At 26.9% G+C, this 17,601-nt stretch overlaps 1 protein-coding gene across 2 annotated transcripts in view; it reads right to left on the bottom strand.

Annotated features, from left to right (window-relative positions):
* Window positions 1-17,601, bottom strand: part of LOC101239386 (exportin-5) — a 154,703-nt gene that overhangs the window by 120,781 nt on the left and 16,321 nt on the right. For both annotated transcript variants that reach the window (XR_010640760.1, XM_065805213.1), the window contains exons 2-3: window positions 12,136-12,257; window positions 11,980-12,052 (exon numbers count right to left, since the gene is read on the bottom strand). Coding sequence is in view for 1 of the 2 variants with exons in the window: in XM_065805213.1 (XP_065661285.1) it covers window positions 11,980-12,052; window positions 12,136-12,257 (195 nt within the window). In the remaining variant the exon portion in view is untranslated. The remainder of the gene's footprint in view (window positions 1-11,979; window positions 12,053-12,135; window positions 12,258-17,601) is intronic.

Here is a 17,601-nt window from a genome sequence, read left to right as displayed (position 1 = left end):
GCTTTCTTCTAACGGTGCATCAGGTAACATCTTTAAGATTATTGAATTCAATCATAGTAGAAACGTTGTCCTTAATGGACAGCACTCTTCTTCATATCCTGTAACTTCAGTGTTACCTAAAGGTTCTATCCTTGGCTCTATACTCTTTAATTTACATTAATAAGCTTCCAGAAATTCTCATATCTGAGGTGGCATTGTTTGCTAATGATACTACCGTTTATTCTTGTCTTAATAAGAAGCCAACACTCTCTGATTGCTTGGAGGGGACATTTGAGCTTGAAAAGGATCTCACTTCTGCTACAGCACGGGGCTACTAGTCGCTGGTGAACTTTAACTCAAATAAAACTCAATTTTTTTCGGCCAATCGTTATCGCAATAACTTAGATCTTCCTAAATTTATGAATGGTAATATACTCGATGAGTCATCTACCCTTCATTTTCATATATCAAATTGATTGCAAAATTAGCATTTGCTAAGGTTGCATTTCTTTATCGTGTTTGTCACTTTCTTACTCAGGATTCTATTCTTTAACTCTGCAAATCTCAAATCTGTCTTTGTATAATTATGATACTATGATGATTACTTTACTGAAAATATAAAAAATATAAAAGCAACCTGAAAAGGTATCAAAAACATTAATATTAAAATTAACTCTCAAACAACTCCTAATGTAATCATACTAACAATAAAACAACTACTTTACTAACATATGTAAGGATGTAAACGCAACAATTTCTTCATCCAGGAATCATTTCACATATTACTTATCAAATCCTTTTTCAAAAATCTTTCTTTATAAAATCTACTGATGAACATGAAATTTCAAAAATTATCAACTCTTTAGACGCAAATAAAGCTTTAACATCTCGTTAAACATTTTTAACATCTCGTTCTCATGAGGTATTTTCCCAGAAAACCTAAAAACTGCCAGTCATAACTATTTTTAAAACATCACTAAGTCTAACAGAAAAAATTAAAGATTCTCTAGATGAAAGAATGTTTGGATGTGGTCATTTTATTGACCTTCAAAGGGCATTTGACACTGTAGATGCTGACATTCTACTTTATAAGCTATTCTACTATGGTATTGAAGGAATTTCAAACTCTTGATTCAAAACTTTCCTTATTAGTAGAACTCAATTAGTAACCATTAGTGGGGTGAGCTCAGACCTAAACGATATCAAAGTAGGTGTTCCTCAGGGATCTGTCCTTGGCCCTTTGCTGTTTCTTATTTATATAAATGACATGTTTAAAGCTTTAAAATATTGTAGAGTCCAACACTTTGAAGATGACACAAACCTTCTCTATTTTAATGTCTATAAAAAAATCAACAAATATGTTAACTATGACCTTAAAAAACTATGCAACTGGCTAAATGCCAACAAAACTTCACTTAACTCCAAAAAAACTGATTTAATATTATTTAAAAGTCGTCACAAAAAATTAGATCAGCAGCTCAAAATTAAGTTAAATGGGAAAAAACTTTGGTGCAAAAAAATTTGTAAACTACTTGAGGATAAAGCTACACAAAAACTTAGCTGGACATACTATTATAACGATTTATCTCATAAGTTGAAAAGATCCCTTGCCATTCTGTCAAAGCTAAGACATTTTATACAACAAAAAACTTTAAAATCTATTTACTATGCTTTGTTTCACTCTCACCTCATATAATGCCTTCTATCATGGAGTCAAAGCATAAGTATTGTAAATTGCCCATTTATCATCAGAAAAAAGCAAACAGGATTATTGAATTTCTATCAAAAATTTCAAATACATTCACATCTTTTAATGTACTACAAATTTTAAAAGTGCATGATACCATCAAAATTGAAAATTATTTATATATTCACAGCTGCCTAAAAAAAAGCTACCTCCTATATTTAATAAATGGTTTACTCTACATAGTTGTCAACTTACAAGAAATCCTTTTAGAGGTGCACTGAGTGTGCATACATATAATACAAAATCCTATAGTAAACATTCCTTCAAATACTCTGCATTAATGGACTGGAATCAAATTCAAAATAAATTAAAATCAATCTCTTTTAACAAAATTAAAAAATATGTCCTCAAAACCAAATTAAAATAATACTTGCTACATCAAGATGAATAGAAACAACAGTAGTATCACTGGTGATAAAAGATATATCCCTATAGGAAATGTATAAGATATAAATATGAATGTTGACTAATTGCAACCTTCTGTTAGTGTATTATTTATTTTATCTGCATTTTTTTTTGTTTTTAGTTCATGGTCCCTCTCCTCAATTTAGCCTAGCTATATGAGAGTGAACCATTCAGAATGTAGACTGCACATATATTTTATATAACTTATAACATCTTAAGTAAAACATCTATATTTCTGGTAAATATATTGCTTTTTGTTGTTGCTGTTATTGATATGAAGATGAAATAGAAATGTAATGCACAAGTAGTAAATTAACTGATATATATATATATATATATATATATATATATATATATATATATATATATATATATATATATATATATATATATATATATATATATATATAAGCAATTCCATGACAGAAAATGAAAAAGTAGCCATCTTTATTTTTATTTTCATCAAGTTTTAGCAAATGAATATTGATGTAGACAAATGAAAGTTTTTTTAAAATACACCTTTAGTACTAAAATTAATTTATTTAAGTTATTTTTATGCTTCCAAAAGGTACGGCTTTTCTCATTGTCGCATGAAAAAAAAGTTGCATGAAAAAAATCATTGTAAAATGTTATTTTAACTATGAATTTGTTTGCATAATTGGAGTTAATTTAGCGTGAAAATGGAGCTAACATGTTCAAATTGTTGTTGGTCAGATTTTATACTTTATAAAATATTTATATTTCAAAAAAATGATGAATAAACTTTTGCAATTTTCACCCAATGTAAATTAACAAAAACATGATAAAGTTTTGTATTTTCTAAAGTTTAGTTGAAAAAATTAAGTTTTTTTATAATATATGGGAAAGAATATTAAATGTTAGGTTTTTACATTTAAAGTTTTGAATAGCGATGCTTAGTAAAAGCACATTTTTATTTTTAATTTAACATAAGTTAAAACTACATGCATTCACTAAAAATCTGGCGCTTTTTGTTAAGTTTTTGTTTACAAAATAAATAATGTCATTACGTAATTCTTATTTTGTCACGTTGGTTTGACAAGGTTCTAACCGAAACTTTTTATATTAGTAAAATTATATTATATTAGGAAAAGAAAAAAAACAAATATAATAAATGTTCAATGCAATGTGTTCTTTTCATTCAATTAAGAAAAGTAAAACAACGATAATACGTGCACAACAGTACCTAGATGTCAATGTCAGTAAAAAACAATATTATGGTATATAAAATTTAGTTAAACTGTAATATTAGGGTCACCACAGGAAAGGGGTTAAGATATTAAAAAAAAAAGATTTATTTGCTATTCTCCTAATACAAAAAAAATTAGTTAGAACCTGTTTTATTTTTGTTATAATAAAACAAATCAATTATAAATGCAATTAAGGGGGTCATCCATAAAGCATGTCACCCTTAACCCCTTCCCTCCTGTCACAAACAATCACATAATCCTGAACCCCCTCTCCCTACTAAGTTTAAGTAAGTAAGAAGTTTAAGTAAAAACTTTAACAAACCAAAGATTTTCTTATTTAAATGACTCAAATAAGCATTAATAAAGTTGTAATACTAAAATAATTTTTTGAAGTTGCTCTTGGTCTTGTTAAAAAACTGTTTTCAACATGATAATTTTCTTAAATGTTATAAAAAATCACTCAGAAAGAGTGCCACCAGTTTTTCAAAATTTCCTTTGTTAATTATTTTTAATGAATGAGCTCAATACTTTTGCAATTCTTTGGTTACCTAACTTTAACTCTTAATAATAGATATATAAATCCAGGATAATAATCGCTAGGTAATGTAAGTGAATTAACATAAGTTAAATATATAGTATCAAAAAAACAAGTTTATTTTCCTTAGCCGGTCACCTCTGATAAATTTTTATATATTTTTTAAACTGGTATAGAATTCTTAACATATTGAGTAAGTTTCTAATACAAACCGCTTTACTGATTCACAGAAATCTGATCTAAAAGTTGAAGCAATTTTTTTAACTTGTTTTTCATGTAACACAAGTTAAGTGGCATTTTCATTAATAAGTTTGCCCTCTTTTGGCCAGACTCAAAACTTTTTAGCTTATTTTATTCTTTAAACTAACAGCTTTCATACAAAATAGCTAAAAGTTTAATTTACAGTTTAAATAGGCAAATATTTGATAAAATTGTTGCACGTGTAACATAAGTTGAAAATAGAACTGCCCATACACAGTCCCCGATCAAATTATTAACCCACTTTGATATTTTTTATCTTCTTAGAGGTAAAACTTATATTTTTATAAAAATACAGATGAAAACTTTATGTATAATTAAAGTATAACTATTTTTTAACATAAGATACACAAAATAACAATAAGATTATGTTTATTAACATGAAATTTTAATATTTTGTTGATCCTCTCTTTTATTTTTTATAACTGCATGAAGACGATTCAGCATGCTATAAACGCAATTTAAAGGCATTTCTTTCAAATGTGCATTATGGTTCCAATGCCAAATAACATTTTCAATCAAATTTTGGGTCAAATTTGTGATTTTAGCGAAATTTCTCTCTTTAATAGTTCCCATACATTTTTTATGGGGTTAAGATCTAGGGAGTTCCCTGGCCAATCCAAAAGTGGAATTTTTAGAGATATTATCCAATAATTTTTAAATGGATTTTGCCGTGTGGCATGGTGCTCCATCTGGCATAAATATTTTCTTCTGCTTATTTGGAAACCGCTTCTTCAATTGAGGTAAAAGACGGGTTTTAACGACTTTTTTGTATTGGTTTCAATATTCCATCCACAATGTACAGTTGACCAAAGTTTTCCGTCTAATAACAACCCCAAACAAGATTTTAGCGCTTAATTGTCTGGATTATACAATCTTCATGAAATTTTTCATTGGAAGTCCTTTTCACATATTAACCCTTTGGGCCATAATTTCTATGGAAGACTCATTGCTGAAGCATACCTGGAGAAAACAAAATAAAAACAATTACTAAATACCAACACTGGAATTTTAGGAAAAAAAATATTTTTGTACTATAATAACTTGCTAATTTCCAGTCATCAACAGTGAAACAACTGTACTTCTTTGCTCAATGAAACACTTTTTTCTGTGAAAATTGGTTAATTTTGGCTTTTGTGCTGGCCTTCTAATTTTAATGCCCAATCTGTGCAAAGATTGTCGAACAGTAATTGTTGCAACATTTAGTCCCACATCATTAAACTTACCACAACATTAAAGTAATTGCTGAGTATGTAACAAATTTATTTGCTTTCACTATTTTCACTCGCTTTCTCTCATTCCTTGGTGTTATTCTCTTTTTTTGATCATATTTACCTTGCCTCTGAATATTGCTTTTTTTTCCAGAACAGATGTCTTCTTTTTTCCCCATTTTGTTATTTAGAACTTTTAGACATTTTTGTACTAAAAATTATTACAATTTTGTAATTAAAAAAAATACTGCACTTAAAGTAAACATAGTAAAACAGCACAGCGGACAAAACACAAATGTCATGAATTAAACAGATACCGTTTGTCCCTCTAAAAATGTTGACACCCTAAAATTAATTTTATATTGCTAATAGCCTAAAAGTGTTAAGTTACAAATCAAAAAATATAAATCAGCAAATAAAAACATTGCAAACCAATTTCAATGGTACCATTAAATGGTCGAAATTCTACAAAATTTATAAAGTGGACTAAAAATTTGATCAGGGACTGTATATTAGCCAATCCTATAAATTATTTTTGACAACCAATTTTTATGTGGAGTGGATAATGAGTGGCTTAACTTCACCTCTGCAGCAAGCTCAATAAACATATGCCAATAGTCTTGATGATCTTAAAAGTGTAAATTAAAAATAATGTGATGTAGATAAAACAAGGTTTAAAATGACACTGCTAAAAATTATTACATATAATTTTGACAAGATAAAATCAAAGAACTATTTCTATTGATTTCATTTTTATTTTATTTATACTGATTTTAAGAAAAGTCTGTCATTAGAAAAAAAAATTGGTTTAGAGTTATTTTCTTTGAATTTTACATCTTTTTTTAAACCATTCTGCAAACCATTGTTTTTAAACAATTTGTTACTTTATGCCATAAATTATTCTCAAATAATTAGACTAAAATATCAAAACTTATGAAATTGAGTTTTACTTTGAAAATGCAGAATCAGAAAAGTTGCAGGTCAAAAACCATGATGACCTGGAGAGAGAAATGCAGTCAGCCAATTTATTGACCTCTTTGACTATTTTATTACTTAGAACAAAAACCTGCCTGATTTTAAAGAAATGCAAATTGAATTTCATGAAATTCAAGGCATGTGAAACAGCTCCATATTTGTTAATTTTCAAGTAACAGTCTGATTTTTTTTCATGGTGTGGTGTGGGCCCGTTGCATGGAATTCAAGGGACAATTGATCAACACATGTACAAAGAAATACTAGAAAACATCATGTTGCCATATGCAGAGGAAAATCTCCCTTTGGTTAGGAAATTCCGACAAGACAACGACCCTAAACACACTGCCAAAAGTGTTAAAATGTGGTTTAACGCTAAGAAGATTGATGTTTTGGAGTAGCCCGCACAGTCACCAGACCTAAATCCGATAGAAAATTTGTGGGAGGAAGTTGACAGAAACATAAACTGGTCAACTGCAAAAAATTTAAACCGACTTTGGATCGAAATAAAGGCTGCTTGGGACGCCATTACGCCTGAACGATGCCAAAAATTGATCTCGTCAATGGGCTGTCGTTGTCAAGCAGTTATTGACTCAAAAGGATACCCCACTAAATATTAATTTACCTTTAATAAAGTTTTCTAAACTATTTATACAAAGAACCTCCATGATTTTGGTAGCAAAAGGACAAAATAACAGATTTGTACAGGGTGTGCTATTTAAATTGCCACCTTATTCTGTACTTCTTAATCATTTATACGATTGTACTTTTTTTTAACGAAGTTACTCTCTTTTCTTACTCAGTAATGTTATCTTCTAAAAATAATATTTTATTTGGCTGAAAAAGTTAAGATCTCAAAAACTCAGATCTCTTGAAAATATATCATTACATATTGAACATTAATCTGTGCTATTTATTTTGTCGCCACTGTATATAAATATATACATACATACTTTTAAAAAGATTTAAGTTAATTAACTCAAATGGCTTTCAAAAAGTTTGTACTTTTTTTCTTCTCAACAAAATTTTTCTTCTTTCGAGTAAGACAACTTTAATAATTCTTATATAAAGTTTATTTAAGAGACAATTGTATTTTTTTTTTATTTTAATCATAAAAGAACCATATGTAACTAAATAATAAAAATAAAAACTTTTATTGATAATTTCATCATTAGTTACTTTATTTAAAAGCGTTTTGCTAATATAAAAACTTTGGTAAAGATAAAAATGTCAAAGTTATTAATTTTCAAGGTTATTAAAAACCCATTTTTTTTAGCGCATTTGTTAAAAACTGTGGTCAAATTATCAAAATAAAAGACCAGAAAGAGTTTAAAAATATGAATAAAGATTTTTTTTTAAATGACAGATTGTTTCCCCAAACCAAACCCTCAGTTTATGTAGCAGCACTTCCTTGTAGTAGCAGGCTATAAGATAGCTAATGTAGCAACACTTTACGCATGTTTTACAAATATGTTTTAAAAAAATAAAAAATAACAACACTATCATTAATAAAAATTTCTATTCATTGTTATTGCGGTTTTTAAAAAAATGATAAAACTTAATGTACTTCCGCATTATTTTAATTGTTTTTTAACTTTTAGACGACATTAAAATCAAGCTAAATTGTTGAAGGATCTTAAATGTTGTTAAAAGAGATGTTTTTTCATTTAACACTGTTTCATCAATAAAGGACTGATCAGAAATTTATTTTTAATAAAGAAATCAGAAAATAACTTATTATTGCTCAGTTCTTTTAAGAACATTGAACACTCTATTTTGTAGAATAAATTTTATAATTGTTTATATATATATATATATATATATATATATATATATATATATATATATATATATATATATATATATATATATATATATATATATATATATATATATATATATATATATATATATAGTCGTCCCCCGGTTAACGAACCCCCCTGTTAGCGAACTTTCGGTTAATGAACCGAAAGTTTGCCCAAAATCCTCCCCCGGTTAACGAACCGGAACTCGGTTAACGAACCGGGAATTCTTGTTGAATTTTCTTTCAAGTTCAATTTTCAATTTTTTGGTAAAAAATTTGACAAGGATTTTTCATGTTCAATTTTCAATTTTTTCGTAAAATTTTGACAAGCATTTTTCAAGTTCAATTCTCAATTTTTTGGTAAAAATTTGACAAGCAATTTTCTTGTTGAATTTTCATTTTTTGATAAGCAATGTTCATGTTCAATTTTTAGTTTTTTCTAAAACTTTGACAAGCAATTTTCATGCACAATTTCAATTTGTTTCAATTTTTAAAAGTGCATAAATCTCAGGTTTCAATCATTTCACCTTTGCCTATTTTATTTATCAAGTTGGACAATTTTTTGAATTTTTTCCCCCATTATTTCGGCAAAATCCACCAATTAAAAATTTTTTAATGGCAGCCTATGGGAAAACGCGTTTCGGTTAACGAACTTTTCGGATAATGAACTAGTTCGTACTCTGAATTAAGTTCGTTAACCGGGGGACGACTGTATATATATATATATATATATATATATATATATATATATATATATATATATATATATATATATATATATATATATATATATATATATATATATATATATATATATATATATATATATATATATATATATATATATATATATATATATATATATAGATAAATAGATAGATATGCATATATATATATACATATACATATACATATATATATATATATACATATACATATATATATATACATATACATATATGTATATATATATACATATACATGTATATATATATATACATATACATATATGTATATATATATACATATACATATATATATATATATATATATGTATATATATATATATATATATATATATATACATATACATATACATATAAATTTCTAAATTACTGAGCACTTTTTTAAGAGTGAAAAACTCGTATTTCAATAAAATAATAAACATCAATCAGCAATCTCTCTCTCTCTCTCTCTTTCTCTTTCTCTTTCTCTTTCTCTTTCTCTTTCTCTCTCTCTCTCTCTCTCTCTCTCTCTCTCTCTCTCTCTCTCTCTCTCTCTCGCTCTCTCTCTCTCTATATATATATATATATATATATATATATATATATAATATATATATATATATATATATGTATATATATATATACTATATATATATATATACTACCAGGGATATGTTGGGGATCGAACTCTGTGTTTTTTGCTTGAGGTGAGAGCTCTACCACTACTGCATTTTTATATATATGAGGTCCTTTCTTCTTTTTTTTAACATTTTTACGGCAAGTATGTTTGTTTTTTGCAAAAAAAAGCTAATTTTCCGCTTAAGTTCACCGGAACAAGAGGATAGCGCCGCCCAAATTTTTTTCCTAGAATAGACCCTGATATATGTACACACACACACACACACACACACACACACACACACACACACACACACACACACACACACACACACACACACACACACATATATATATATATAGTGATAGAAAAAATTATTTTAAAGTTGCCAATCTGCACCGATCAGCTGAAATGAAAAATATTGAAAAGTAGACAATCAAATTAATTTCGAAACAATCAAATTTAATTTTTGAAATGTTCACCGCATTTTTGTATTTATGACACTTTATGCATTGCACTTTTTTTGTGTTTGCACAATATATTATGAAGGTTGTATTGTAACAAAGCCTAACTATCCGCATAATATGATTTAAAAAAATAAATTAAAGCATAATCTTTTAATAAAACATTTATTATTAAATGAAATAATTTGTCGTTTAATTTCTGCCTATATATAGAAAGTCAAAACGATGTAATAGTCTTTGTTTTAAGTATTAAAATTAAATAAAAAGTATAAAATTATCAATATCATAAAATAGAGGCATAAATTGAACGACAATAATCTATTTTTTATTATATAATCTTTTTTTATAGTCCAAATAATAAATAATGCAAACTTTTGATAAATGTAAAAAAAACTATAACAATTTAAGCAATTTAAACAAATTAATTTTCTTAAATTGTTATGAAGATCTCAAACCAATGTAATAGTTACATATATAGGGGAGACCGGGGCTAGTTGGCCGCAGGGGTAAGTTGACGAACTGCGTTTATCTTTAGAGCCTTTCATCAGAAAGTGACAAAAATTACTCAGAAACTTCCTTATTGACCATTTCATCATTCACTGTAGTATTGTCAGGATTCGCGCATGCGCATGGGAGATATTAAGATTCATGTGTTTTTTGGACAAAAACGTAACTTTTAGAACATCGCTTCCTTTTTACTTTACAAAGAAAATATTTAGTCGTATGAAAAAAAAATATTGTAAAAGTTCCAGTCACAATTGGTTTACTATATTCAGTCAGACTTTTTTTTCAAAGCTGTTGTTTTTCAGGATCTATAGACTGTTTATTAAAAAAAAAGCTTTCAGGGTAAGTTGACAAATTTTTCACGGGGTAAGTTGGCTCATAGCATTTACTATGGAAAAAAATATTTATTTTTATAAAATTATTATTTATTTATTTTTTTTTTTTTTAACAATATTGAAAATATTTATTCTTACAAAAAAATTAAAAAAAAAAATTTTTTTAGTTTTTTTTTCCACAGATAAAAGATGGGTTACTGTTTGGCTTTTATACGGAATAATATTTGGTACCAGCTAAAAGTAATATTAAATTTTGGGATTAAATTGTTGCAAAAATTAATTTTAAAAAAATTTCTATTAATTTTGCACTTAATAGTGCATTAATAATCATTTTTATAGTTTGCGCCAACTTACCCCGTGGTGGGGTAAGTTGGCACAAATTTTTTTTTTTTTTTGAGGGTCCGGAAAGGCCCCAAGAATTTTTTTTTGTAAATGAATGCAAATTTTATAAGATAATCCATACTCTTTAAGAATACACTTTAATATTTTTAGAAAAATGTACTGTTAAGGCTACAGAGCTCATAGAGTAAAAACCGAGCCAACTAGCCCCGGTCTCCCCTACATATAGATATATATGTATATATATGTATATGTATATATATATACATATATGTATATGTATATATATGTATATGTATATATATATACATATATGTATATGTATATATATGTATATGTATATATATACATATATGTATATGTATATATATATATATACATATATGTATATGTATATATGTATATATATATATATATATATATATATATATATATATATATATATATGTATGTATATGTATATATATAACTATTACATTGTTTTGAGATCTTCATAACAATTTAAGAAAATTAATTTGTTTAAATTGCTTAAATTGTTATAGTTTTTTTTACATTTATCAAAATTATTTATTATAGTATATAGCTTCTTACCAATAATTTTTATAGTAGATAAACACAATAATTTTTTTTTTTTTACTTTAAAAAAATTTTATTTCTAGATATATTAAACAAAACAAAACAAAACAAATATAAAAATAAAGACTGATAAGAGAATTGTTAGTAAACAAATATGAAAAATTAAATTTAAAACCTCTTTAACTAAACTCAGAAGAAAAGTAAAATAGAAATTAAGAAATGTGAAATAGAAATTAAGAAAAGTAAAATAGAAATTAAGAAAAGTGACATAGTAATATATTAAAATAGAAATTAGAACCTCTTTAATTAAATTCATAGCCTCCACTTTTAATTGTTCTTTTTTATCATTAGAAAAGTCTTTCCATTTTGTCCTAAAGGTTTTAAAAAATATTTTAACATCTTGTTATAAAAAATGTATTTTTGAAAACAAATAATAATAAAAGAATTTAATTACTTGATATATTGGTCAAATAAATGTAACGAGCAAACTCGGATATTAGTACTAAAATTTTTATGATACAGAAAGGAGAAGACTTTGACATATTGTGGTTCAATATATTTTGTTTTTTCAAAAACCTGTAAAATAAATAGCAAAAAAATTATAGACTTTGCTACAGTTCTGATAATTTTATGCACACGCATATCTTAATAGTACATCTAGGTTCCTTATGAGCAGAATTGCAGAACAAAAGTGAATACGCAAATAAATTAAGAAAGCATTCTTGAAAGAAATAGCTGAACCATTTTCTTTTCATTTTTCATAATAAATATATTGATTTAGCTTTATGTAAATTTAATTTCAAGTCAAAAAGTTTTTTTCTATTGTTTTGTTATAGAATACTTGCAACTATAGAGTAATAATTTTAGAATGAATATAAAAACTATAGAGTAATAATTTTAGAATGAATTTGTGTACTAGGCCGCAATCCATGATATAAAAAGGTTATCAGAAAACAGTTTTCTTGACCTCCCTCTCAGAACTACTTTATTTTTGCGTTTTAAAGTATACTGATTCTGAATTTGAAAAGTTCCCAAGTTTTCCTCCTGCAGTTTTCAAGAAATTTACGATTTAATTTTATATTATCGAGTGAATCAATTTTTATCGCGTAAGATAATAGAATAGTGATCTAAAAACTGTTCTTAGCAGCTGTAACTGCATAAATACTAAATTGTATATAAATATTTTTATTATATAACCAAATATACATTCATTTACATGGGTATATAAGAGTGAAATGATTTTTATTGTCTAAGTCTAAAAGTTAATTTGAAATATTGTTTTAACAACTGATAATACATTTAACTATTCATTTAACTATTTTTTAATTTATTTTTATTACCTTACAAACATAAAAGTTTACAATGGTTGATTATATCAGAATCATAATTAATTGAAACTATTCCATTGTAAGTATCATCATTATCTTCGACAAATTTCGAATTTTTATTGTCACATTCAATACACTGACATAAATCAGAACATGTCAGTTCTGCACTCTGACATGAGCATCATTTTGTATTACAACCAGTTGCGCATCTACAATTAATAAAATTTAATACGCTATCAGGAGCAATTCCATTTGACAGTCATTTTATATTCAATTCGTCGCCATCCATCGTCCAACCATGTTCCAAAACACTTGGCATATTCAATAGAGGTATAATGCGTCTGATGTTGGAGGCAATTACTCTTCACTATATTTGCCACTCTTGAAGAGTTTATATCTCAACTCGTTAACTGAGGAAATAATGTCATTACCATAAAGGTAACACACAATTTCTCTATTTTAGTAAATAAATCTGATGTCATTAAGTGATTTTCACCGAGCTCTGATAACACGCCTTCATACTCAGTTTTTTTTTTGTAAGGCCTTAAGTACTGAAGCTTTTCCTTTACCATAAAATGAACTTGTAGTATAGCATCCTAAAAGGAAAACACATTATACAATTTTACAGTGTTTTAAATGTTTGTATTACGAAAGTAAAACTTACAAAAAAAGAATGGGAAATCATGTCATAAAAGGTAGATAAATTAAGTTAACCAATTAACCTGTAGAAGAATGAAAGCCAACTACAGCATTTACAAAAGATCTACCCCAATGATCAGCTACTTTTCTTACATTAATTATATGTTTGTTGTTTTGATTTCCGGTTGCAAATAATACATTAACAGTAAAATGTTTGATAGCATGTAAAGCAATGACAAATACATCAGTGTCAGGACTCCATTTACAACATTTTGGTGAGATGAAGCTGCATGATAACAGTGAGCCATTAATCAAGTATCTGCTTCTTCATGGTCACTTTTAAAAGAGTTTATTTCAGATACTACCACATTATTTGCTGATAACATAAATTGATAACATTTATCTTTATTAGTTAAATAAACACTCTTATTTGAGAAATAAATTGTATTCAATGAACTCCAATGAGTAAACAAAAAATGTATTAATTCTTCTTTATTTTTGATTCTAACTTGCAGTGTTTGTAATAGTGCCATCGCATCCACTAATAGAGCTCCACTTTCAACAATTGGTAACACCAGTGAATCTTTAACTGGCTCTTCAAGAATTTTTACCAAATTAATTTTTTTTTGTTTTTACTAAAGTTCCATCTATGGTGGCAAAAGGTGAGGGATAAGGTTGTAGAGGATACTATAAAACTTTCTTTATGTCAATACCTCTGCTTTTTGCCATCAAGATTAACTTAGCAAACAAATTTGTGGCGTTCTTTATTTCCACCATTTCCCCTTTTTTATATTTAGTATGCACTTTATTGTGCATGTTGGAAAATGTATGTAACATTGTTTTTTTAATTGGAGAAATTGTCTGACTCTTTGCAAAGAATAATTTTGTTAATAAAACTCTCAGCTTTTTGTTTTCCTATTTCCCAAAGACTAAGCATACCTCTTGAAGTATTTTCTGTGGCAACTTGCCCACTTGCTAACTGTAGAAGTTCTTTTCTGTCATCAAAAAAGGTTTACCATTGTATTAATAGTTTCCAGAATTGATGTAACATCCTCCTCTTCATCATTTTTAATTTTTGAATCATCCACGTCTTTTGTACAACTAAATATCATGTTTAAAAATTTACTTTTGAAACATTTTAAATATTTTAAAAATGAAAAAACCTATTTAAAAAACTAGATTATTAAAACTTTTCAAAATTTTAGAATGTAAAATTATATCCATTCAATCATGTACTTTCATAAATAAAAGGATTGTTACTACAAATATGTTTACCGTATTATTGAAGATACTACTGCAAATTCCTCAGCAGCTTCAGTTAATAGAGCCCTCTCCACTTGGGTTAACACCCATCTTTTAACAGCTCCTGGCTGTTAAAAGATGGGTGTTAACCCAAACAACTGAAACCTCAAACGACTAAGTACTTCATACATCAACTTATGAGCTCTGACACCATGATTATAATGTTTGCCAGACATCACTCCATTGCATGAGCCAAAAGCAATAGCACCAGACTCAATGAGTATATCCTTATGAAACAAAAATTTGTATAAATTTAACAGTATGCAGAACAAAAATAAAAGTGTTTTGAAAGACAAAAAACCTTGAAATATTATATATGCAGATATATATAAATAAATTATTTTACTAGTTAGCTATAGCCGACATGAAGGACATGACCATGTGGAAAACACAAGTCTTACAACAATTCAATCAACAAATTCTTCGCTTTTCCATCTTACCATCTGTATTTTTGCATAAACCGCCTTGTCATAAACCATTACAATTTGATGAAGTGAAAGTTTGTTAGCTATATTAATACCAGTATTTAAAATTTCATGAATGGTGGATATATCAGTAACAGGAGCATTTATAATTGGTAAATATGTAATTGTTGAAACACTTCCTTATTTAAATTGTATAATAAGCGTATTGTGTTAAAACCTGTCTAATATGGCAAAATTCTGGCTGCATCTAACTTAGATAATTTGCAAACGATGTACGCTAAATCAAGATGTCTGCAAGATTACTGACAAATGTCAGTATCATTTATGACTACATTTTTGTGTTCAAATAATTTTGTTAAATTAAGAGATGACTGGTATTTTACTTAACTCAACATTTACTGTCCTTATGCGCTTGCTAACTTCAAAAAAATCATTATCTGGTTTATTAAAATTAGGCAGTCTTTGTATGCAAACACTGTGTGCAATATGGGTTGTTCCAGAACCACTAATAGTTTCTTTTGTGAAATCTGCATTACCATACACAAGTGTAGTAAAGATATTTTGTTGAATATTACAACCAAATATTCCCAATTAGAGGTAAAAGTTGCAATTGCACTTTCAAACCCCCTCAAAGTCATTGAAGAACAGCAATGTCCAAAGTTATTTAAGTTTTTCTAATGTATTAAGTTATCAAATTTTTACAAGTTTACAGGAACCAGACATTTGTTTGATAGCAGTAGCTGATGCTAAAGACATATGTAATTGTTTTACCTTTTGAAAAAATAAACAAATCTTGGGCAATAGATAAAACTTTCAACTTCAGCTTGAACTCTATATTGACATAATTTTTGTATTTAACTTCATCTGTATAACCAAGAAATTAAAAAGAGTAGGTGGAATTACACTTTCAATATTTTCAATACTAAAACCAAAAGCTGGTGGTGGCCAACCATTTTCAATCTCAGTTCCACATCTAAGGGATTCTCTAACTTTCATACAAACTTGTTGAAAGGCAGAATAACTAATATTAAATAAATTGTTCTCTTGTTCACTTTCAGTTTCATTATTTTCTGAAAAATCTGACTCTTGTGAATTTTGAGAATCAAGCTCATCAATTTCTTCATTCAAAACAACTGCACCTATATCCCCATAAGAAACAAATTCACTTTGACTGCGATAAAACGGCTGATAAAATACCAAATCAGGATAACAATTTATAATTCTTTTTTTAAGCGAAAGCTTTTATAATTGCCAGCCTCCAAATTTTCTACTCTTTTAATAATTTTTATAAAATATTCAGTAAGATAACCAACGTGATAAACTTTTTTTAACTTGATGATTTTAGTGTCAATAACTTGTCTATAAAATGATTCAAAGGACAACTTATACATTAAGTTGCTGGTAGATGTCACTGACGGTGGTATTAAAGATTTATAAAGTTTTGTATACTCATTGTAAAATGTTTTATGATACCTCACCTCAACAGCAACGCAATCTTTGTCTTTAATGTATAACAAAACACTTTCATCATTCTTATCTTCAGCTGCTCGACACAATAAGCCTTGTTACGAGATTTCGCTGCGTAAGGAAAACGTGTAACGCATTTCAAAGTAACTCAACTCAGCAAATATATTTTGTATTGTTAGAAGTTATATTGCATCACTAGCATCTTTTCTAGTACCGCATTGTAATTAAAGTTATTTTATCAACGTTAAAAATCGTACAAACAGTTCATTTTTTCGCATTAAAAATCATACAAACAGTTCATTTTTTTCTCACAATAACAAAAGTTACAAATAAAATCTAAGTTCCTATTTGAAAAATCATTTTTATTATTTTTTTCAAATATGAACTAAATTGTTTTTGAAAAAAACATATTTTTCATAAAACGTAACATAATATTTGTTTATTTTCTTATAATTTTACAGTTGGTTTTTGGTTATTTTATTAACTGTTAATAAATTTTTCTTATTTGATTTATGAACCCTTTCTAATAATGTTTTTAAACAATAAAGAGTTTTTTTTTATTATTTATCAGTTACCGATAACATATTCACAATCATAATTTATTTTCATAAATTAAACAAAAACATCATTAAAACTTTACGTTATTGAATTAACAATAAACAAAATATCTTATTAATAAAATATTTACATCAAAATAAATTATGCATTTTTTAAACTATTATGACAAAAAATAATTTTTATATTTAAAAGGAATTTATA

This window comes from Hydra vulgaris, chromosome 09 (genome assembly GCF_038396675.1).
Source record: "Hydra vulgaris chromosome 09, alternate assembly HydraT2T_AEP".
NCBI classification, from domain to species: domain Eukaryota; kingdom Metazoa; phylum Cnidaria; class Hydrozoa; order Anthoathecata; family Hydridae; genus Hydra; species Hydra vulgaris.
The sequence above is the reverse complement of the archived record's forward strand: the minus strand, read 5'-3'. Positions and strand labels throughout refer to the sequence as shown.